Genomic DNA, 22168 nt, shown 5'->3' on the forward strand with positions numbered 1-22168 from the left:
GGGAGTTTATCAAAATTGGGTTTGTTTTCAAATTATTTTGGGTCTGTGTAATCTGAGGGAAATATGTGTCTCTAATATGGTCATACTTTTGGCAGGAGGTTAGGGAGCGCAGCTCAGTTTCCACCTCATTTTGTGGGCAGTGTGCACATAGCTTATCTTCTCTTGAGAGCCCACACTGACATCCAGACAAGTCACACAAATAAGTAACGGATGATATCTATCTAAAGTGCAATATAAAAATGTTTTTGTTCAAAGTGAAAGACGCAAGTGTGGTGACTCCCCTTTTTTCCGGAAATGTTCCCACAAGACTCAAGTATTTTATTTTTTACATTTGGATAACACTTAAGTGTTTATTGAGTCAGCCAATACATTTATTTCACAAGACATGCCACCGTTTGTCTTTGCCCCCTTTATTAGTTCATCCAGAGTAGAATACATGCATAAAATACAAATAGTAGAAATAGTTATACTAGAGGGTGCTAAAATGTTGTTCCTATGGTAAGTAATAAACCTCATTCAGGCTATGTAATAATACCTGTTCAAAGGTCAAATAGGGGTGGTTGTATTTGTCCTGCTTCACACATGTACTAGTGTGTAAGTTATTCATTGTGTGGTGAAATGTACATGTGGTTCTTGGATATCACACTCCCCCTGAGAAACCCTGGGAGAGTGGAGTCACAGCATGGGATCAGCCATTATTGATGTAAACCCAGGCACTCAACTAGCACAATACTGTCACCTACAACATAATTATCATGGTCACAGCTTGGATGGAAATATATCCTGCACCTTCTGTAGTAGTGAGATCTCATCAAAAATAATCAGCTAACAGCTTCGTCCCCTCAATGTAGTTGTACCTGAGAGAGAAAAACAAGATTCAGTATTTTACTGAAGATGACGTTTGCCATGATTAATCTGCCATGTAAAAAAAAACAAATTTAGGGGAGAAACGTCTGGAATCGTATCTCTTCTTTTCTCATCTCCTCTTACCTGCTGATCTTCTCATTCTGAGAGTGCTCTCCATCATCATGGCCACCTATAGGCAGCATCATCACACTCTTGCCTGTCTCCTCTTGGAAGTTCAGAGCGATGGGGATGGTGGAGCCCTCATGGATCAGCTCTGGTTCCATCTCCTCTTGGAAGTTCAGAGCGATGGGGATGGTGGAGCCCACACGGATCAGCTCCGGTTTCATCTCCTCTTGGAAGTTCTGAGCGATAGGGATGGTGGAGCCCTCACGGATCAGCTCCGGTTCCATCTCCTCTTGGAAGTTCTGAGCGATAGGGATGGTTGAGCCCTCACGGATCAGCTCCGGTTCCATCTCCTCTTGGAAGTTCAGAGCGATGGGGATGGTGGATCAGCTCCGGTTCCATCTCCTCTTGGAAGTTCTGAGCGATAGGGATGGTGGAGCCCTCACGGATCAGCTCCGGTTCCACTCCAAACACTAACACAAGGATAAACCGCATCTTAACTTAAACAATGAAGTTAGACATGGTTTCAAATGAGAGAGGTTATGTAAATGGCCTCTACAACTGACCCTCTCTGACTGCCCTTTGTCCGTCAATGCACAGTGGGTCCTTCAGGTTAGCCACCCATGGTTTAGCCCCAACAGTTGTGGTCACCCTCAGCCTGTTAGGACTTTTTAGAGTGGAGAAGATCTGCTGAAGGTGCTCCTTCACCTGTGAAACATGGTATTGTGACAGAGGAGAGTTGGACATGGAGGCTTGAGGAGGGTGGCTATGTTAGGATTGGTCTCGGGGTTTTAAATATACACATGGACTCTTAGAGTGACCAAGATAGAGCGAGCCAACATTTCTATACTGTACACTTACTCAGAGACCAATACATTTACATTTTGGTAATTTAGCAGACGTTGATCCTTAAAGGATTTGTTATGGGTATTCTCCTGTCCCAACCCTGGTACACCTGTCATTCAAACCATGACAGGTAGATACTCTGTACCTTCCTCTCCACATCTGGAGGGTCCATGTTGGGGACCTGTCGGATGGAGAACTTCCCTGTAACCTGTTTGGGGATGACAGTTTTGGTGCTTGGTTCTGAGAAGGCCCTGAGAATGAGAATGAGAATGAGAATGACTTCAGATGACCAATGGAACGCAGGTGCTTCCCCTGTGAACGCGCATGGTGAAAGCATGGTCAACTCGTGGCAGTGGTGACTATTTCCTGTCTCATTCGACCCCCCCTTCACATTAGAGTCATCAAACAAAGTTGTATTAACTGTTGACATCTAGTGGAAGGCGTAGGAAGTGAAAACTCGTCCATATCTCCCTGTAATTTCAATGAGAGCTTGGTTGAAAATCTGCCACCCCCAGAAAAAATATGAACAGAAAGTGGAATTTCTCAGGTTTTTGCCTGCAATATGAGTTCTGTTATACTCACAGACATAATTGAAACAGTTTTAGAAACTTCAGAGTGTTTTCTATCCAACATCCATAATGTTAATATGGATAATAATATGCATATATTAGCAACTGAGACTGAGGAGCTGGCCGTTTACAATGGGCACCTTTTCATCCAAGCTACTCAATACTGCCCCTGCAGCCATAAAAAGTTAAGAACAAATTTTTATTTTCAATGACGGCCTAGGAACAATTGGTTAACTGCTTTGTTCAGGGGCAGAATGACAGATTTTTACCTTGTCAGCTCGGAAATTCGATCTTGCAACCTTTCGGTTACTAGTCCAACGCTCTAACCACTAGGCTACCTGCTGCCCCATGTTATATAGCTCAGATAGGGTGTATCCCAAAAAAGGTAATCACACTCTGTCAAACATCGACTTCTACAGTACCCACTGACAGAACACGTCTTCATCCTTACGCCCAGATTAGTTTTGTCTAGCCAACTCCAATGGTTGTTAGGCCAATTTTCAATGTTTGGCATGGCAATGACCATAATTGGTCAGACAAGTACCTTAGTGTCCTGTAGGAAGTGTTTGACCCCAGTCACACTCTTCATCTCCTCCAGGTCAAAGCTGATGTTGTCATAGAGCTTCCTCTGAGGGGCGCGACATCATCAGTGACCCCAGGAACCAGGATCTTACCTGTGTGATCTAACAGACTTCCTGTTTGGGAGGAATAAGAAATAATGAAGACATTTTGGGATGAAACATGTTTTAACTGGAACTGAGTTTGGATAAGCACCTCAGCTCACATACACCTTTATCTTCATTTTTTGCTTGGTGCAGGGACTTCTGACCTGAACTCTAACGGAATGAATATATAACTTTGTCTATCAGACAAGAGAGTTGCGCCTCTCTTTTTTTGACGACTGGATAGAGCTGTCAGTCAAACGCCTCTGTATCTCACCCAGTAAGGCTATCTGATCTGACATGGGCTCCTGGATCGAACCCCCATACACTCCAGGATGGAAGTCCAGTTTAGGGCAATCAACCTGAAACACGTAACAGAGGAACATACTGAACAAATGGTACCCTGGTAGAGTGTGTCATATTTTTATTTGAGCAATCAAATGAGATATATCATCACCTCCACAAAGAAATATCTGCTCCCTCTGGTTCCATAGGTCAGGGCTGGGGTTCTGGTCGCCCACACGTTGTCAGAGATCACTATGAAGTCCACATCTGCAAAGAAGCTGTCGTTTCTCTTCCTGGTCAACTCCAACAGACCGTATGAGCCCACCTCCTCCAGACCCTCAATGATGAGTTTTATATTCACTAGTATCTCCTGAAATCATTAGATCCAGGCAATCCTACCAGTCAGTCACCTGTCTCTTATTCACCTACTGTTTGACTCCACTACAATCCCACAAATTGTTTTATATTCAGACTCACAGATTAGGGGCGGCAGGGTAGCCTAGTGGTTAGAGCGTTGGACTAGTAACCGGAAGGTTGCAATTTCAAACCCCCGAGCTGACAAGGTACAAATCTGTCGTTCTGCCCCTTAAAAAGGCAGTTAACCCACTGTTCCTAGGCCGTCATTCAAAATAAGAATTTGTTCTTAACTGACTTGCCTAGTAAAATAAAAATGACCCCAAACATTGGGGTTATGATATCCCTTTAATAACCATTGCTATGTTAAGCTACACTGCATGGTTTAGATCATTTCTGAAAACGAACTAGAGACCGCAAGCAGAACATTAAGATTCAGATTTCATCTGTGCTGTTTCAGGGCCTAACCTTCTCTGTGGCCTGGTAGGACTCCACAGCATGAGGCCAGGACCGGCCCTTTGTTGTCCGTGGCCCCTTGCCCATACAGGTTACCTAGGGAACCAAAACCATGAGCCACCTTCATCCTCATATTGTCACATTTGTAATACCAGGGTACATTAGCTTGCTGAAGCTGGCCTATGGATAGCAGGCAGGCAACCTGGTTGTGATTATATAATCTAAGGTTTATTAAAATATCCCGTATGGGAGCAGCAAAACAGTGAGTGGACATTCCTCTTTTCTCTAAGTAATCAAACTTTGATTTATTTAAAATATCCCATTTTGACCCAGCAAAACAGTGAGTGGACATTACGTTCACTCAAAATCTCCTTTTTTGTCCAGCTCCTGTTATTATTTTGGATGTACATCAAACCCCTCCATTCATGGCATGTAACATGCAGCAATACCTTTGATTTCTGTTAGATTGAAGGGGTCAGTGGTCCAGCCATCCGCCATCTTGGCTGGCTGGACATCCACATGACCGTAGATACAGAGAGTAGCTTTCTTTGGGTCCCTCTCAAACTCAGCCAGTATCACTGGTGGAAGTGGCACAGTCTCCCCACTGGGCAGCGTATGTGATAGACCGGAAAGGTACATTATTTTTAAAAGGTATTTTAAGACAAATTATTACACCCAATTGTGTCACATTATCTGGAGAATAATAGGCATGACTGATGGTGTGTATTGTAGCCTTCCCGACGAGTGCCTACATCTGCAAACTCCACTGTGCCTCCCATCTCTTGGATCCTCACTGCTGTCATGTTCAGTATACTTTCAACTTCTCCCCATTTTGTGTGATCTCCTGAGTCACTCTGAACAGCAACCCACTCCTTCAGCCTCTGAGTCAGGCACCAACCAGGAAAGGGTCAGACTATTGCATAGATTGTATAATAATAACTGTACACAGCCAAATACTGTCTAGGGCAGGGAATACGTGCAGAGAACACTGCAACAGCCCCACTGACCCACACTCAGAATCATTTTGATGACTTTATCAGAGACCACAGTATTTATCATGAAAGTGTTAAACCCCTTCACATTTCTTCTCTCAGTCAGTCAGTCTCTCTCTCTCTCTCATTATTTTGCTTCGGTTTCTCTCTATTCACAGCACAAGAACATGTATATTTGTATAATTATACAGTTCAGTAAAGTTCAGAGTAGGTATGAGTCCCAACTCCAAGTAGAATGTCATAATAGTGCTCATTCCTCACCTGAACAAACTGATTTTGGTGGTCATCTATGTATTGAAACAGTGGTTCCAACATGCCTGCAGCTCCAGGAGAAGAGGAGGAAGAAGAGGAAGCCGATGTGTGGAGTAACAGGAACGCAACAACAATGAACTTTGTCTGAGAGGGAGAGTAAGATGCCACAGGAAGCCAGTGATGATGATAATAACCAAGTAATAACTTACTCCATACTGTACATTCTAGCAATATTTGCCTCAATCTAGTTCTACTGGCTTCTACTTGTCTCTAGCTACTGACTTATATACAGTGCCTTGCGAAAGTATTCGGCCCCCTTGAACTTTGCGACCTTTTGCCACATTTCAGGCTTCAAACAAAGATATAAAACTGTATTTTTTTGTGAAGAATCAACAACAAGTGGGACACAATCATGAAGTGGAACGACATTTATTGGATATTTCAAACTTTTTTAACAAATCAAAAACTGAAAAATTGGGCGTGCAAAATTATTCAGCCCCCTTAAGTTAATACTTTGTAGCGCCACCTTTTGCTGCGATTACAGCTGTAAGTCGCTTGGGGTATGTCTCTATCAGTTTTGCACATCGAGAGACTGACATTTTTTCCCATTCCTCCTTGCAAAACAGCTCGAGCTCAGTGAGGTTGGATGGAGAGCATTTGTGAACAGCAGTTTTCAGTTCTTTCCGCAGATTCTCGATTGGATTCAGGTCTGGACTTTGACTTGGCCATTCTAACACCTGGATATGTTTATTTTTGAACCATTCCATTGTAGATTTTGCTTTATGTTTTGGATCATTGTCTTGTTGGAAGACAAATCTCCGTCCCAGTCTCAGGTCTTTTGCAGACTCCATCAGGTTTTCTTCCAGAATGGTCCTGTATTTGGCTCCATCCATCTTCCCTGTCCCTGCTGAAGAAAAGCAGGCCCAAACCATGATGCTGCCACCACCATGTTTGACAGTGGGGATGGTGTGTTCAGGGTGATGAGCTGTGTTGCTTTTACGCCAAACATAACGTTTTGCATTGTTGCCAAAAAGTTCAATTTTGGTTTCATCTGACCAGAGCACCTTCTTCCACATGTTTGGTGTCTCCCAGGTGGCTTGTGGCAAACTTTAAACAACACTTTTTATGGATATCTTTAAGAAATGTCTTTCTTCTTGCCACTCTTCCATAAAGGCCAGATTTGTGCAATATACGACTGATTGTTGTCCTATGGACAGAGTCTCCCACCTCAGCTGTAGATCTCTGCAGTTCATCCAGAGTGATCATGGGCATCTTGGCTGCATCTCTGATCAGTCTTCTCCTTGTATGAGCTGAAAGTTTAGAGGGACGGCCAGGTCTTGGTAGATTTGCAGTGGTCTGATACTCCTTCCATTTCAATATTATCGTTTGCACAGTGCTCCTTGGGATGTTTAAAGCTTGGGAAATCTTTTTGTATCCAAATCCGGCTTTAAACTTCTTCACAACAGTATCTCGGACCTGCCTGGTGTGTTCCTTGTTCTTCATGATGCTCTCTAACGGACCTCTGAGACTTTCACAGTGCAGGTGCATTTATACGGAGACTTGATTACACACAGGTGGATTGTATTTATCCTCATTAGTCATTTAGGTCAACATTGGATCATTCAGAGATCCTCACTGAACTTCTGGAGAGAGTTTGCTGCACTGAAAGTAAAGGGGCTGAATAATTTTGCACGCCCAATTTTTCAGTTTTTGATTTGTTAAAAAAGTTTGAAATATCCAATAAATGTCGTTCCACTTCATGATTGTGTCCCACTTGTTGTTGATTCTTCACAAAAAAATACAGTTTTATATCTTTATGTTTGAAGCCTGAAATGTGGCAAAAGGTCGCAAAGTTCAAGGGGGCCGAATACTTTCGCAAGGCACTGTACTTGTAGAGGGCAATGGGTGGTTTGGTGAGTTTAGATTTCCATGTTACTCCTGAGAGTGTGGGAGCATAGAAATAGAATTCCAAAACAACACACAGCAGTGACTTGAATGGAATTGTCTGTTCTAGTAATTCAAAGTCTATGGTTGTAGGTAGTCTCTGGTATCTGACTGACTTGATTGGACTCTGCCAGGGCTTGAGGATCAAAGATCAGGGTGCAGTATGACAAAAAACGCGACTTAGCACTTTCTCAACTGGGAATACTGTTGAACTTTCTAACAGAACTAATACAGAGGATGAAGGATGCTAACATAAGTTACAGTTGGTGATGCCATAATGCTGTCTTAACAGTATCTAGGCTACAGTACATGACACCAGCAAGCTTAGCTGCTCATGAAAACCCTGTTATGCATGCATACACATGACCCCACTCAGGTCATCATACAATCATATTGATGTTCAATATCACACACACTTTTCTGTTATGTTACAAGTAATTTCACCCTTCTTCTTCATCATACCATCTATAAACCTGCAGCCACTTCTGTTTTTCCATGACAGCGTCTTCGTAGTGCACTAAATTAAGGAAGTCCATGAAAAAAATGTATACACGTTTTGCTAAAATAGTAAAGACTCACCATAATGCTGAAGAAAAGAGTGTTTCCATGTGCCGAACTGCAATTTTTGCTGCTCTTTGTTTTTGTGAAACACTTCTTTATGTCTTGAAGTCAGGGATGGTATTGGGAAACACTTGTTCTTTATATATTGGCGTGGTGGATATTGGTTAACACTTGACAATGTTCTTTCTAAAGCATACCAGACAAAAAAGATTCAGAAAACATATAGTGCGTCAAACCAGTTTTATTTTCTCTATCAAGTAGACATTTGTATGTGAATGAAAGAGAAATTGAGAGAGAGAGACATTGAGAGAGAGAAAGGAGGAACGTGAGGGGGGAAGAAAGATTCAGAAAGAGAGAGAGAGAGAGCGAGAGAGAGAGGCAGAGTGTTGAGGCTATATCAGATGCCAAGAACTCACAGGGTTTCTGGAATGTTTTGCTTAGAGGGAAAGAAACAAGAAAAGTTACCAGTTAATGTCAGGAAAAAGGCTAAACAAAGCCAGACTCCACTGATGGGATCTCATACAAGCTAAACAATATAGAACTGTCTTATAACGGTGGTGATGAAAAGAGGTGCTCTCAGTCCTTCTTGAGATGGGCCACTTCATGGAGGTACGCGATGAACAACTTGGTCCCCTCTATGTAGTTGTACCTGGGAAAGGAATATAAACATAAATAAGACATTGTTGATACGTCTATGTGTGTGTGTTCATGCGTGCATGCGTAAAAATCTATAAATGTCCATCGTCATTTTTTTGATACATACTGTATTAGGAGATTGAAGGGCTAACCTGCTCATCTTCTCGTTCTGGGAGTGGAGGCCATCGTCGAAGCCTCCGATGGGCATCATGATGATGCTCTTACCGGTCACGTCCTCAAAGGTCTTGGCGATGGGGATGGTTCCCCCTTCACGGATCAGGTCTGGCTCCACGTTAAACACTAGAGAAAACAGTGACAAGTCTGACTGCGTCATAATGCATTATACCTGCAGTAGAGGAAAACCAACTGCAACCAGTGGGATTAGAAGTCAGGTCTCCGGCTCACTAAGTCAATATCTTAACCGTTAGACCAAGAGTTCATCTGCAAGGTCCAAGGCTGTCATTTAGGATACAAGCCTCAGACAGGGCTACCTCTTCACGAGATTTTCATTCCAAGTCCTTTCTGCTACACAAACATTACAATACCGCTGCACTGTCATGTCTTAACCACTGGTCTACAGTAGAACCACAGCACACTGGCTTCTTTTAGCGATAAGGATATGTATCTATGTCTGGTAACTCTAAAGACTACAGATAGGCCTATCACTGTGAAGCTACTGTTGTGCAATAAATGTCCACAGTCAGCTACTACACAGTAATCATAACCCCTATGACCACTGTTCATGCAAATACACACACAGACAGCATAAGAAATGTCCTTTGGTTTGTCCAGAGCAGAGTTGTCTAACTGTACCTCTCTTCACGGCTGCTTTCCCTGCCTCGTACAGAGGGTGCTTGGTGTCTGCTAACCAGGGCTTAGCCCCGATGATCATGGTCACCTTCAACTTGTTGGGGCTCTTTCTCTTGGCAAACACAGAGTTCAGGTAGTCTGTAACCTACAACAGAACAAATATGTAACATTCATACATACAGTCTTCATGTCTATTTCATTAACTGAAACCAAAACTGAAATAGTCAATAACTGAATAGTAACTGAACTGAATGAGCAGAATGAGGTACATTATAATAGTGTAACCTGGATGAATGTTCCCTTTTCTTGGATGTATTGTATAAAGAGAGTCTGAAGGTTATAACAATTCCAGAAATGTGTGTAACTGTGTATAACTGCATGTACACTGTAATTGTGTTGTCATGCAACTGTACAATGGACTGGGTGAGAGGTGTGTACCACCTACCTGTTTCTTGACCACTGCTGGGTCCATGTTGGGGACCTGTCGAATGGAGAACTTGGCAATGACCTTAGCAGGGATGACCGTCTTGGAGCCAGGGCCAGAGAAGCCCCCCTCGATGCCATGGATGGTAACAGTAGGGTAACGCCAACGATGGGCCAGCAGATCTACCTGAGAAATCAAATGAAACTCTTATTTGTCACATGCACCGAGTACAACAAGTGAAGACTTTACCGTGAAATGTTTACTTACGATCCCTTTCCCAACAATGCAGTTAAAAAGTTTGAAAATGTACAAATAGATAAAAGACAAAATAACACAATAAAAAAAACATGATCAAAAAATAACAATAACGAGGCTATATACATACAGTGCCTTGCGAAAGTATTCGGCCCCCTTGAACTTTGCGACCTTTTGCCACATTTCAGGCTTCAAACATAAAGATATAAAACTGTATTTTTCTGTGAAGAATCAACAACAAGTGGGACACAATCATGAAGTGGAACGACATTTATTGGATATTTCAAACTTTTTTAACAAAACAAAAACTGAAAAATTGGGCGTGCAAAATTATTCAGTCCCTTTACTTTCAGTGCAGCAAACTCTCTCCAGAAGTTCAGTGAGGATCTCTGAATGATCCAATGTTGACCTAAATGACTAATGATGATAAATACAATCCACCTGTGTGTAATCAAGTCTCCGTATAAATGCACCTGCACTGTGATAGTCTCAGAGGTCCGTTAAAAGCGCAGAGAGCATCATGAAGAACAAGGAACACACCAGGCAGGTCCGAGATACTGTTGTGAAGAAGTTTAAAGCCGGATTTGGATACAAAAAGATTTCCCAAGCTTTAAACATCCCAAGGAGCACTGTGCAAGCGATAATATTGAAATGGAAGGAGTATCAGACCACTGCAAATCTACCAAGACCTGGCCGTCCCTCTAAACTTTCAGCTCATACAAGGAGAAGACTGATCAGAGATGCAGCCAAGAGGCCCATGATCACTCTGGATGAACTGCAGAGATCTACAGCTGAGGTGGGAGACTCTGTCCATAGGACAACAATCCATTTCTTAAAGATATCCATAAAAAGTGTTGTTTAAAGTTTGCCACAAGCCACCTGGGAGACACACCAAACATGTGGAAGAAGGTGCTCTGGTCAGATGAAACCAAAATTGAACTTTTTGGCAACAATGCAAAATGTTATGTTTGGCGTAAAAGCAACACAGCTCATCACACTGAACACACCATCCCCACTGTCAAACATGGTGGTGGCAGCATCATGGTTTGGGCCTGCTTTTCTTCAGCAGGGACAGGGAAGATGGTTAAAATTGATGGGAAGATGGATGGAGCCAAATACAGGACCATTCTGGAAGAAAACCTGATGGAGTCTGCAAAAGACCTGAGACTGGGACGGAGATTTGTCTTCCAACAAGACAATGATCCAAAACATAAAGCAAAATCTACAATGGAATGGTTCAAAAATAAACATATCCAGGTGTTAGAATGGCCAAGTCAAAGTCCAGACCTGAATCCAATCGAGAATCTGTGGAAATCTGAAAACTGCTGTTCACAAATGCTCTCCATCCAACCTCACTGAGCTCGAGCTGTTTTGCACGGAGGAATGGGAAAATAATTTCAGTCTCTCGATGTGCAAAACTGATAGAGACATACCCCAAGCGACTTACAGATGTAATCGCAGCAAAAGGTGGCGCTACAAAGTATTAACTTAAGGGGGCTGAATAATTTTGCACGCCCAATTTTTCAGTTTTTGATTTGTTAAAAAAAATTGAAATATCCAATAAATGTCGTTCCACTTCATGATTGTGTCCCACTTGTTGTTGATTCTTCACAAAAAAATACAGTTTTGTATATTTATGTTTGAAGCCTGAAATGTGGCAAAAGGTCGCAAATTCAAGGGGGCCGAATACTTTCGCAAGGCACTGTACAGGGTAAACACAGAGAAACAGAGATAGGAGGAGTGAAAACCTAAAAAGAACACATTAAAACCTTTTTTTTTTATGTATTGCTTTTTGGAAAAAAATCCACTCCCCTGTCAATCACCTTGTTGCTGTACATTAGTTGAGTGACACCGATCTTGGACTTAAAGCTCTCAATGTCAAACTCAATGTCCTGGTACATCTTCCACTCTTCGTCTGAGAGTGGGGCAACGGCCTCTCTGATGCCTGGAATGAGGATCTTTCCACTGGGGCTGATCAGTGTGTCTGGGTGTGGGAGAGATAGGTCAACACACAAGCAGTTCTTATGGACACACATTTGTAGGGATATCTAATATTTTATTATTTCTGCCAATAGAGATCTCACACAGACACAAGGACGATAGCTTTGCATGCAAACATGAGCCAGAGATACCTATAAAGTAGGTGTTAAGATAGTACAACAAACTGTCACTCAAAGAGGTGAAAAACTCACCCAATATGCCAATCAGATCTGTCATAGGCTCTATAACAGTGCCTCCATACACCCCTGAGTGTAGGTCCTGTTTTGGGCCCTCTACCTACCAAACATACAAAGTCACCATGGCTATTCATTAATGATCTTGAAAAAGTAACGTTCCACAGAATTGGAAATGCCCCCAGTCCGTCCTACCTCAGCAAAGAAGTAGCAGTTTCCCCTGGTCCCGTAGGTGAGAGCGGGGCGTCGGCTCAGCCAACCACAGTCTGAGATGATGATGTATTCGACGTCGGAGAAGAACGTGTCTTTCTGCGCCACGATCATGGCGTCCAGGCCATTGGACCCGGTCTCCTCCATCCCCTCGATGATGAACTTCACATTGACTGGCAGGTCCTGCATGGGGAGAGGGCAGGGGGTGGAGAGGAGGAGAGGAAGGGGAAGGAGGGGAAGGAGGAGTGGAAAAAAATAAGAATTATTATAACAAAGGAAAGCTCCCTAATAACGGTCAGTTAGACTGCAACTTAACTTGTTTCACCACATCTTGTCTCTACATCTCCTATGAGTTCACTCTGATATCTCTTCTTACTGAACACTCACAATGCTGAGGGCCTGATAGGCCTCCACTGTATGGATCCAGGCTAAGACAGGGGCCTTGTTGTCAGACGCCCCTCTGCCGTAGAGGTTTCCTTAGAGGTAGAATCAAAGTAATTATTTTCAAATAAATGTCCATTATGTTCAGCTCACATTGACATTTAACATGCATGTATCAGTTACATTTCATTGGTTCAAAATATGTATGGTAAAAATCATCCCACACCCAAGTACTTGCTTCATTCCTTCACGTTAGTTACAATATCTAATGGCTGTTAGTTGTAGATAGATGTTTCTATGCGTTGGGTTGAGAATGGATTACTGTAAAGCACTGTAAAAAAATCATTATAATATATTTGATTGCTGTGACTGTGAATGCCTGGAATCCATAGTTTACAGTTGGAACCCGTAACCTATCCTTGGAACATAGCCTACTGTTGCAACCCATAGCCTACCCTTGAAACATAGCATACTGTTGCAACCCATAGCCTACTGTTGGAACCCATAGCCTACCCTTGAAACATAGCCTACTGTTGCAACCCATAACCTACCGTTGGATACCATAGACTACTGTTGGATACCATAGACTACTGTTGGATACCATAGACTACCGTTGGATACCATAGACTACCGTTGGATACCATAGACTACTGTTGGATACCATAGACTACTGTTGGATACCATAGACTACTGTTGGATACCATAGACTACTGTTGGATACCATAGACTACTGTTGGATACCATAGACTACTGTTGGATACCATAGACTACTGTTGGAAGCCATAGCCTACCGTTGATGTCGGTCAGGTTGTAGGGTTCAGTGGCCCAGCCGTCCTCTAGCTTAGCGGGCTGGACATCCACATGTCCGTACACACAGACTGTCTGCTTACTGGGGTCACTGCCAAACTGGGCTGTCACCACCTTGGGTAAGGCCACTGTCTTGCCATCAGGCAGCTAAGCATGATGATAAAAGACACGGTAGATGCAGAAAATGACCTGAATACAGTTTGCAAGGCAGGGAGCATTTCTGTTAACACCCAACTTTTAGTATTTATTTCTGCAAACCAGTCTGATCTGCTACCAAAGGACTTTAAAGACTAAGCTAAAAGCAAACAAAAAGATCCCATAACATAATCATTAAGTTGACCACATTTCAGAAAACTGACCTCTTGTACGCCGATGTCCACCAGTTCCACCTTCCCTCCCATGGCTTGTAGTTTCTCAGCCGTCATATCCATCATGCGATGGCAGTCTGGCCTCCTCAAGACATCACTGGAATCGCTCTCTACAGCAACCCAGTCCCTCAGAGTCTAACACACACACACACAGACACACACAGACACACAGACACACACACACACACACACACACACACACACACACGAACACACACACACACACACACACACACACACACACACACACACACAGTATTTATTTGTAATGAATATTGTATTATCAGATAATAAAACAGACAACATCATTATTCTGTTTAGAAACTTGCCTGTACATATTCCTCCTGATGGCTGTCAACATATTGGCTCAGCTCATCATACTCAAATAAGTGATGAGGATGAGTAGAGACACTTGATATAACAACAAGGAGCATGGAAGGCAGTTGCCAGATCGTCATCTCTAAAAAGAATAGAAGGATTTATTCATTTAAAATTAAGCAATGATGAAAGCAATTTAAGAAGAGACATTAATAAACAAATTATTACTTTCTTAAAAAGCTAATTGTTATATCTCATTATGTCTCACTACTCTTCTGTTCTTCAACTTTTAAACTATAACGACAAATAAAATGCATCTTACCGTAGCCTGGTAAGTTTGGTACTTGTTTAATGTTGCCCTTGTCTTCAGAACCCACTGGACTGGAGTCTCCGGGGACACACAGGGTTTTTATACCTCCGGTGACTGGCTCACCTCCTGATGGGAAGGGTCGCGAGGTCAAGCCTTTCCTGAAGAGAAGCCAAGCAAGCTGACAAATTATATTTTTCTCGCTGACAAGCACAATTGTGGCACAATTGATCCAACTCCAAGAAAGAATGCATGCTGTGTCCCCTCGACATGAACAACATTAAGTAATGAACAAAATACAGTGAAGGATTGAATAGTCCGGTCATTTGTGGGGCCTTGCCTTAGTAGGCCTTAAAAAACAGATGGCCTAACAGGGGAGTTGTAGAAGAACTACACTTGTTCACCTGCAACACTGGAAGCATAACTTCTGGCAGGGGTTAATAAACGCCTGGGTCTTTAACTGGTGTGGAGCCTCCACTGTGCTCTGTTTATCAATGGAAACATGCGTAGCCTCTGGTACATCCTAGCATCTCCACGTACGTAGAAGTTAAGTAAAAAATGTACGCATGGTTGATAAATGAGGCCCCAGAGCAGGCCCATTGTATTATGATTTCAATAGGCTGGTGCCTATGATGAGGACGCTCTTGGCGGTGGGGTGAGGATCAGAATGGAGTCTACAAATAAAAATAACAAACAGGACGCAAACAAAAACTGAAATGGCCTAATTCAAATCATAATACAATAGGCCTACTCTGGGGCCACATGTAGGTCTACATTCTGCCTAGCTTCTGACCTAGGCCTTATTATATTCAAGAGTAATGGATTCTATTTCCCACACATCTAAAAGCCTTTTCTTTCTAAAGCCTGAGCCTTGGCTGGTGCCTATGATGAAGACGCTCTTGGCGGTGGAGTGAGGATCAGAATGGAGTGGCCACATTATACAAAATAGAGATGTTATAGAGTAAAACATGCAGGTCTATATTCTGCCTAGCTTCTGATAAGAGAATTTCCAATCCCATTGATAATAACAATCAATCAATAGCTCTGACCAATCCCAGAGGTTTGTAAGACCATGGGTATAATAATAATGAGTCAAAGACTCAGCTTATACAAAAGGTTAGTACAGTTTATTCAGAGAACGTTCTAAAGTCAAGAATACAAATCAATTAATTTTATACTGACTTCTCACGCCCACACATTCACACAGCCACACACACAGACGCACAAACACACGCACACACACACACAGCCACACACACACACACACACACACACACACACACACACACACAGACGCACATACACACGCACACACACACACACAGCCACACACACACACACACACACACACACACACACACACACACACACACACACACACACACACACACACACACACACACACACACACACACACACACACACACACACACACACACACACACACACTTGTCCTGCCAGAGCTTTGTGACCTTGTTCTTGACACGTACTCCCTGTTCTCTCCCAATCTCTAGTCAGGTCGGAACCAAGCTCAGACAGTCTGTGTTTATAATACCATAAAGACATATTGTCTTTACCTTAATTATGACTAGGACTACACATTTATTGATTATGATTTTATACATCCTAATCAATTCCATACAATTATATGTTTCAGGGTGGAATATTCTAATCATTCAATTAACAGACAATTCTCACTTATCAGTTTCTGACCTAGGCCTTATTATATTCAAGAGTAATGGATTCTATTTCCCACACATCTAAAAGCCTTTTCTTTCAAAAGCCTGAGCCTTGGCTGGTGACTATGATGAGGACGCTCTTGGCGGTGGAGTGAGGATCAGAATGGAGTCTACAAATAAAAATAACAAACAGGACGCAATCAAACACTGAAATGGCCTTATTCAAATCATAATACAATGGGCCTACTCTGGGGCCTCATTTATCAACCATGCGTAAATATTTTACTTAAATTCTGCATACGTGGATATGCTAGGATGTACCAGAGTGGAGGCTCCTCAAAGGAGGAAGGGGAGGACCATCCTCCTCAGTGAATTTCATAAAAATAGTGAAACATTAACAAATATATCCTTTTTAGATGAAACTCTAAAAACTCTAAAACTACATGCAGTGCATTCGGAAAGTATTCAGACCCCTTCCACTTTTCCACATTTTGTTACCTACAGCCTTATTCTAAATTTGATTAAATAAAAAAATGTATCTCATCAATCTACACACAATACCCCATAATGACAATGCGAAAACAGGTTTTTAGAAATTTCAGCTAAATTATTAAAAATAAAAAACAGAAATACCTTATTTACATAAGTATTCTGTTTCCTTTGCAATGAGACTCGGAATTGATCATCCTTGAGATGTTTCTACAACTTGATTGAAGACCACCTGTGGTAAAATAAATAAATTGGATATGATTTGGAAAGGCACACACCTGTTTATATAAGGTCCCACAGTTGACAGTGCATGTCAGCGCCAAAACCAAGCCATGATGTCAAAGGAATTGTCTGTAGAGCACCGAGACAGGATTGTGTCGAGGCACACATCTGAGGAAGGGTACTAAAAAATGTCTGCAGCATTGAAGGTCCAAGAACACAGTGACCTCCATCATTCTTAAATGGAATAAGTTTGCAACCACATAGACACTTCCTAGAGTTGGCCACACTGAGCAATTGGGGTGGAAGGGCTTTGGTCACTCTGACAGAGCTCCAGAGTTCCTCTGTGGAGATGGAAGAACCTTCCAGAAGGACAACCATCTCTGTAGCACTCCACCAATCAGGCCTTTATGGTAGAGTGGCCAGACGGAAGCCACTCCTCAGTAAAAGGCACATGACAGCCCGCTTGCAGTTTGTCAAAAGGCACCTAAAGACTCTCAGACCATGAGGAACAAGATTATTTGGTCTTATGAAACCAAGTCTGAACTGTTTGGCCTGAATGCTAAGCGTCACGTCTGGAGGAAACCTGGCACCATCCCTATGTTGAAGCATGGTGGTGGCAGCATCATGCTGTGGGGATGTTTTTCAGCGGCCGGGACTGGGAGACTAGTCAGGATCGAGGGAAAGATGAACGGGGCAAAGTACAGAGAGATCCTTGATGAAAACCTGCTCCAGAGTGCTCAGGACCTCAGACTGGGCCGAAGGTTCACCATCCAATAGGACAACGACCCTAAGCACATAGCCAAGACAACGCAGGAGTGGCTTTGGGACAAGTCTCTGAATGTCCTTCAGTGGCTCAGCCAGAGCCTGGACTTGAACCCGATCGAACATCTCTGGAGAGACCTGGAAATAGCTGTGCAGCAACGGTCACCATCCAACCTGACAGAGCTTGAGAAGATCTGCAGAGAAGAATGGGAGTAACTCCCCAAATACAGGTGTGCCAAGCTTGAAGCGTCATACCCAAGAAGACTTGAGGCTGTAATTGCTGCCAAAGGTGCTTCAACAAAGTACTGAGTAAAGGGTCTGAATACTTATGTAAATGTGATTATTGGGTATTGTGTGTAGATTGTAGACTTTCTAAATGTAATCCGTTACAGTTACAAATTACCTGTCCAAAATTGTAATACGTAACGTGACTTTTTGATTACCCAAACTCAGAAGCATAATCTGATTACATTCCGTTACTTTTAGATTACTTTACCCTTAAGAGTCATTAGAAGAAGACAAAAATGTTTGTTACCAATTGAACGACGTCTATTGCAAGATAAATTAATGTTAAAGTTTACATAGCTGGTTATATATGGATGTTAAATTTTACTTTATCGGTTGGTTATGTAGGCTTCTTCTAACCCATCACTTTCTACTACATATAATAATACGATTAAATGGTATCTTTACATTAAAAACCAAAGTCTATCAGAATTACAGTCATTCCAATGAATGTCATTTCCCTTGATATTCAAGATTAGGACTTGGAAATATAGTATAGTATAGTATAGTATAGATTAGCTACATTTTTTTACTTGAGCATGACCCCAAATCTAAGGACTTATTAGCCAGCCCTATTCTGTTGTTTATGATTTTGTTGTCAGGGAGGACTGATTGGGCTCATTGATTCGAGATGAAAAATAAATGCTGCGCTCATGGAATGGCATGCTTTGCCAAGAGTGTGCAAGGCTTTCATCAAGGCAAAGGGTGGCTACTTTGAAGAATCTAAAATTAAAAATATTTTTTGATTTGTTTAACACTTATTTGTTGCTACATAATTCTTTGTGTTATTTCATAGTTTTGATAGTTTTAGAAAATAGTAAAAATAAAGAAAAACCTTTGAATGAGTAGGTGTCGCCATCACACTGAACACTTCCCTATCCCATCTGGACAAAAATAATACCTATATAAGAATGCTGTTCATTGACTACAGCTCAGCATTCAACGCCATAATACCCTCCAAGCTCATCATCAAGCTGCAGGCCCTGGGTCTCAACCCCGCCCTGTGCAACTGGGCCCAGGACTTTCTGGTGGGCCACCCCCAGTTGGTGAAAGTAGGAAACAACATCTCCACTTTGCTGACCCTCAAAACTGGGGCCCCACAAAGGTTTGTGTTCAAACAAAGGATATGATTGTGGACTTCAGGAAACAGCAGAGGGAGCACTCCCCTATCCACATCGAAGGGACAGCAGTGGAGAAGGTGGAAAGTTTTAAGTTCATTGAAGTACACATCACAGACGAACTGAAATGGTCCACCCACACAGACAGTGTGGTGAAGAAGGCGCAATAGTGCCTCTTCAACCTCAGGAGGCTGAAGAAATTTGGCTTGTCACCCAAAACCCTGACAAACTTTTACAGATGCACATTCAAGATCATCCTGTTGGGCTGAATCACAGCCTGGTACGGCAACTGCACCGTCCTCAACCGCAGGGCTCTCCAGAGGGTGATGCAGTGTGCACAATGCACAGTTGGAACTAGAAGCACAAGCATTTTGCTACACTCGCATTAACATCTGTTAATCATGTGTATGTGACCAATAACATTTGATTTCATTTTATTTGATGTGAGATGTGTCCAAATTTTTGACTGGCACAGTATATATGATGTATATGTCCAAAAATAGATAGCAACTACAGACCGCCCCTTTAAGTCTATCAAAAGTGTGCTGGTTTGAGCAGGTGTACATTAGGCCTATGGATTTTCTTTTATCAGCATGAATTAGGTTGAACAATAAATGCCCCACTATTATTCTATAGGCTGGGATCCGCACTATGCAGCTGTTGCAAGAGCACATTTTTCACTGGCTGTCCACTGGTTTCAACAACAATGATGTATAGGCAGCTTAAACTTCTTGAATTCAACCATTACTGGGTTCAAATACACATTTAGATTTGTGAACAGCCATCGACAACAACCACAATCCGTAAGGCACAAATAGCTAAATGAGAGAGTAGAAGTGTGATTCACATCAATGCGCTTGTAGATATCATGAATAATTGATATCCGTATGTCGTAGACTACACCACTGCTGTCATTCTTACATCCAAGCGTTTATTCAAATTGGATAATCTTTGGATGCCGACAGCAGTCAAGACGTAGCTTGGACTGTAGCCTACAAAAGCCTATTCGTGCTCTTTTCCCAAGATCCATCAAACACATTTGGCGTGTCATCATAGTTGTCTCAGGTGGAACAAACTTAAACTTGCGCCTTTTTTCAATGCTGATTCTATGTAGTTTTTCAAAACTATCAGTAATTTGATTACAATATTTTTGCTGGTAACGTAACGGATTACAGTTACTGTTTTTTGTAATACCTTACACGTAACGGATTACATGTCATTTGTTACTCCCCAGCCCTGAATGTAACAAAATGTGGAAAAATACAAAGGTTCTGAATACTTTCCGAATGCACTGTACATAATTGATGAAAAAACACTGTTTTGCAGTGTAGACCAGTGTTACTCACTATTTTTTGTAAGGGGACCACTTTGGGTTGAGACAATCATTCAGAGGGCCGCACATATCTTTAATTTGTTGTACTTTTTCTTCCAATATTATCAATTATCAATTGAGAGCAAATACAGTGCAATAGAGTACATGCAATTGATTTGATTTATAGCACATCACAAATATATACATACACACATCAAATAGGCTACATCACATGTATAAGACCAATATTCAGGGTTACCTTAGTAGCTGGATGAGAGAAAATGTCCCTTCTGCTCCTTGACTGAATTCATTCTAAATGTATAGTCTGTTTTTGCTATCCTTGTGAGGCAATCCAAGTGTGCATTGATTAGTATGTTTCTCTGTTTTTGTTTCACAATGCTCATTGTTGAAAACGTTGCTCCACATGAAAAAGTGCTGACAAAAAATGATGTCACCTTTTGCACACACTGCTTCAGAAGTTGATACTCTGTGTCTGACACAAGGCTCCAGAAATGGGTAACACCAGATCTTAGTAATTTGCCTGCAGCTCCACTATCTTACTCTCTATTCCAGCACTGTCAGGACAGAGGGCTGTGATGACTGGGCTCAGAAATGACACTGGCACATGAAAGGGGTTCTCAGTGATGTGGTGACTGCTCTTAGTTTTGGGAAATTAACAAACTGTCTGTCAAGTATGAACAGTGTGGTGATTTTATTTGAAATGCTGTGACCACACGCAGCATTTTTCCCGTAGTTTTAGCTTTCCCTTGTCCTTTGGCTACACCAGTGGTACTCGCAATGAGTACAGCGCAATCGGTGCAGCCGAAGGACAGCTAGTTTCCGTCCTCCTCTGGGTACATTGACATCAATATAAAACCTAGGATGCTCATGGTTCTCACCCCATTCCATAGACATACACAGTAATTATGACAACTTCCGGAGGACGTGCTCCAACCTATCAGAGCTTTTGCAGCATGAACTGACATGTTGTCCACCCAATCAAAGGATCAGAGAATGAATATAGTACTGAAATCATAAGATACAGCTAGCTAGCACTGCAATGCATAAAATGTGGTGAGTAGTTGACTCAAAGAAAGAGAAAGACAATAGATTAACAGTTTTGAACAAATTCATTTAATTAAAAATGAAGGAGAACCATGAGAGAAAGAGAGAGAGATAGGTATATTTCGTTGTATTCTTCTCTCACGTTCACTTAGCTAGTGAATGCAGCTAGCTAGTTTAGCCTACTCAAACAACTGGCTCAAACAGAAAGGGAAGCTATGTTAGCTAACTGGCTATCCAACACTGGAACTCTTTCAAGTCAAGGTAAGATTTTGGTTTTATTAATGTATTGCCATTGGAGCCTGCCAGTGTAACTGCTAAACGGCTGGCAGCCTACACTGTACTGCATGATTTTAGCGGGTTTACCAACACATTAGTTCTAGTAGCTACAATTATGCAGGTAGGCTGTGTGTAGCGGTTAGCGGATATGATATGTAGGTTTGGCTTGGAAAGTAATTTTTTGCCTGGTCACAGACAGCTGATGTGTTGTACAATGAAGTCCACAAGCAAAGGGAAAAGGTAAGAGGAGCACAGCACCTAGATGTGAGAAGGAATTCTACAACTAGCAAAATTATCATGCTGTTTGTATGTGATCAGGGGTGTATTCATTCCATCGATTCTGTTGAAAAATATTTCTTAAACTGAAGCAAATGGAACAA

General features: G+C 42.0%; 4 protein-coding genes across 5 annotated transcripts in view; 1 reads left to right on the plus strand and 3 right to left on the minus strand.

Annotated features, from left to right (window-relative positions):
* Positions 1 to 394: 394 nt before the first annotated feature.
* On the minus strand, positions 395 to 2251 carry LOC110503742 (beta-Ala-His dipeptidase-like). Its single transcript, XM_090227282.1, has 6 exons — positions 1961 to 2251; positions 1666 to 1677; positions 1536 to 1629; positions 1435 to 1442; positions 991 to 1319; positions 395 to 857 (listed from the first exon to the last, which is right to left on the minus strand). The coding sequence occupies exons 1-6, from the start codon at positions 2243 to 2245 to the stop codon at positions 812 to 814; spliced, it is 774 nt and encodes a 257-aa protein (XP_090083408.1). The 5' UTR covers positions 2246 to 2251; the 3' UTR covers positions 395 to 811.
* Positions 2252 to 2916: 665 nt separating this feature from the next.
* Positions 2917 to 4944, minus strand: LOC149984496 (beta-Ala-His dipeptidase-like). Its single transcript, XM_090230570.1, has 5 exons — positions 4894 to 4944; positions 4154 to 4237; positions 3504 to 3701; positions 3256 to 3408; positions 2917 to 3012 (listed from the first exon to the last, which is right to left on the minus strand). The coding sequence occupies exons 1-5, from the start codon at positions 4942 to 4944 to the stop codon at positions 2917 to 2919; spliced, it is 582 nt and encodes a 193-aa protein (XP_090086696.1).
* A 3169-nt stretch (positions 4945 to 8113) lies between these two features.
* On the minus strand, positions 8114 to 21024 carry LOC110511684 (cytosolic non-specific dipeptidase). Of its 2 annotated transcripts, none has more exons than XM_021592497.3 (13): positions 20707 to 21024; positions 14596 to 14741; positions 14285 to 14415; positions 13947 to 14090; positions 13572 to 13734; positions 12787 to 12875; positions 12385 to 12582; positions 12208 to 12292; positions 11839 to 11999; positions 9782 to 9946; positions 9340 to 9481; positions 8679 to 8826; positions 8114 to 8539 (listed from the first exon to the last, which is right to left on the minus strand). In XM_021592497.3, the coding sequence occupies exons 3-13, from the start codon at positions 14411 to 14413 to the stop codon at positions 8467 to 8469; spliced, it is 1497 nt and encodes a 498-aa protein (XP_021448172.2). In that variant the 5' UTR covers positions 14414 to 14415; positions 14596 to 14741; positions 20707 to 21024; the 3' UTR covers positions 8114 to 8466. The 2 variants fall into 2 exon arrangements, with proteins under 2 accessions (XP_021448172.2, XP_090083399.1); XM_090227273.1 differs by lacking the exon at positions 20707 to 21024 and adding an exon at positions 16893 to 16988.
* Positions 21025 to 21498: 474 nt separating this feature from the next.
* Positions 21499 to 22168, plus strand: part of LOC110511665 (nuclear receptor coactivator 7) — a 47181-nt gene continuing 46511 nt past the window's right edge. Inside the window, exon 1 of the mRNA XM_090227296.1 lies at positions 21499 to 21773. The gene's annotated coding sequence lies outside the window, so the exon portion shown is untranslated. The remainder of the gene's footprint in view (positions 21774 to 22168) is intronic.

This window comes from Oncorhynchus mykiss, chromosome 3 (genome assembly GCF_057628025.1).
Source record: "Oncorhynchus mykiss isolate SJ-2025 chromosome 3, ASM5762802v1, whole genome shotgun sequence".
In the NCBI taxonomy this organism is placed as follows: Eukaryota; Metazoa; Chordata; class Actinopteri; order Salmoniformes; family Salmonidae; genus Oncorhynchus; species Oncorhynchus mykiss.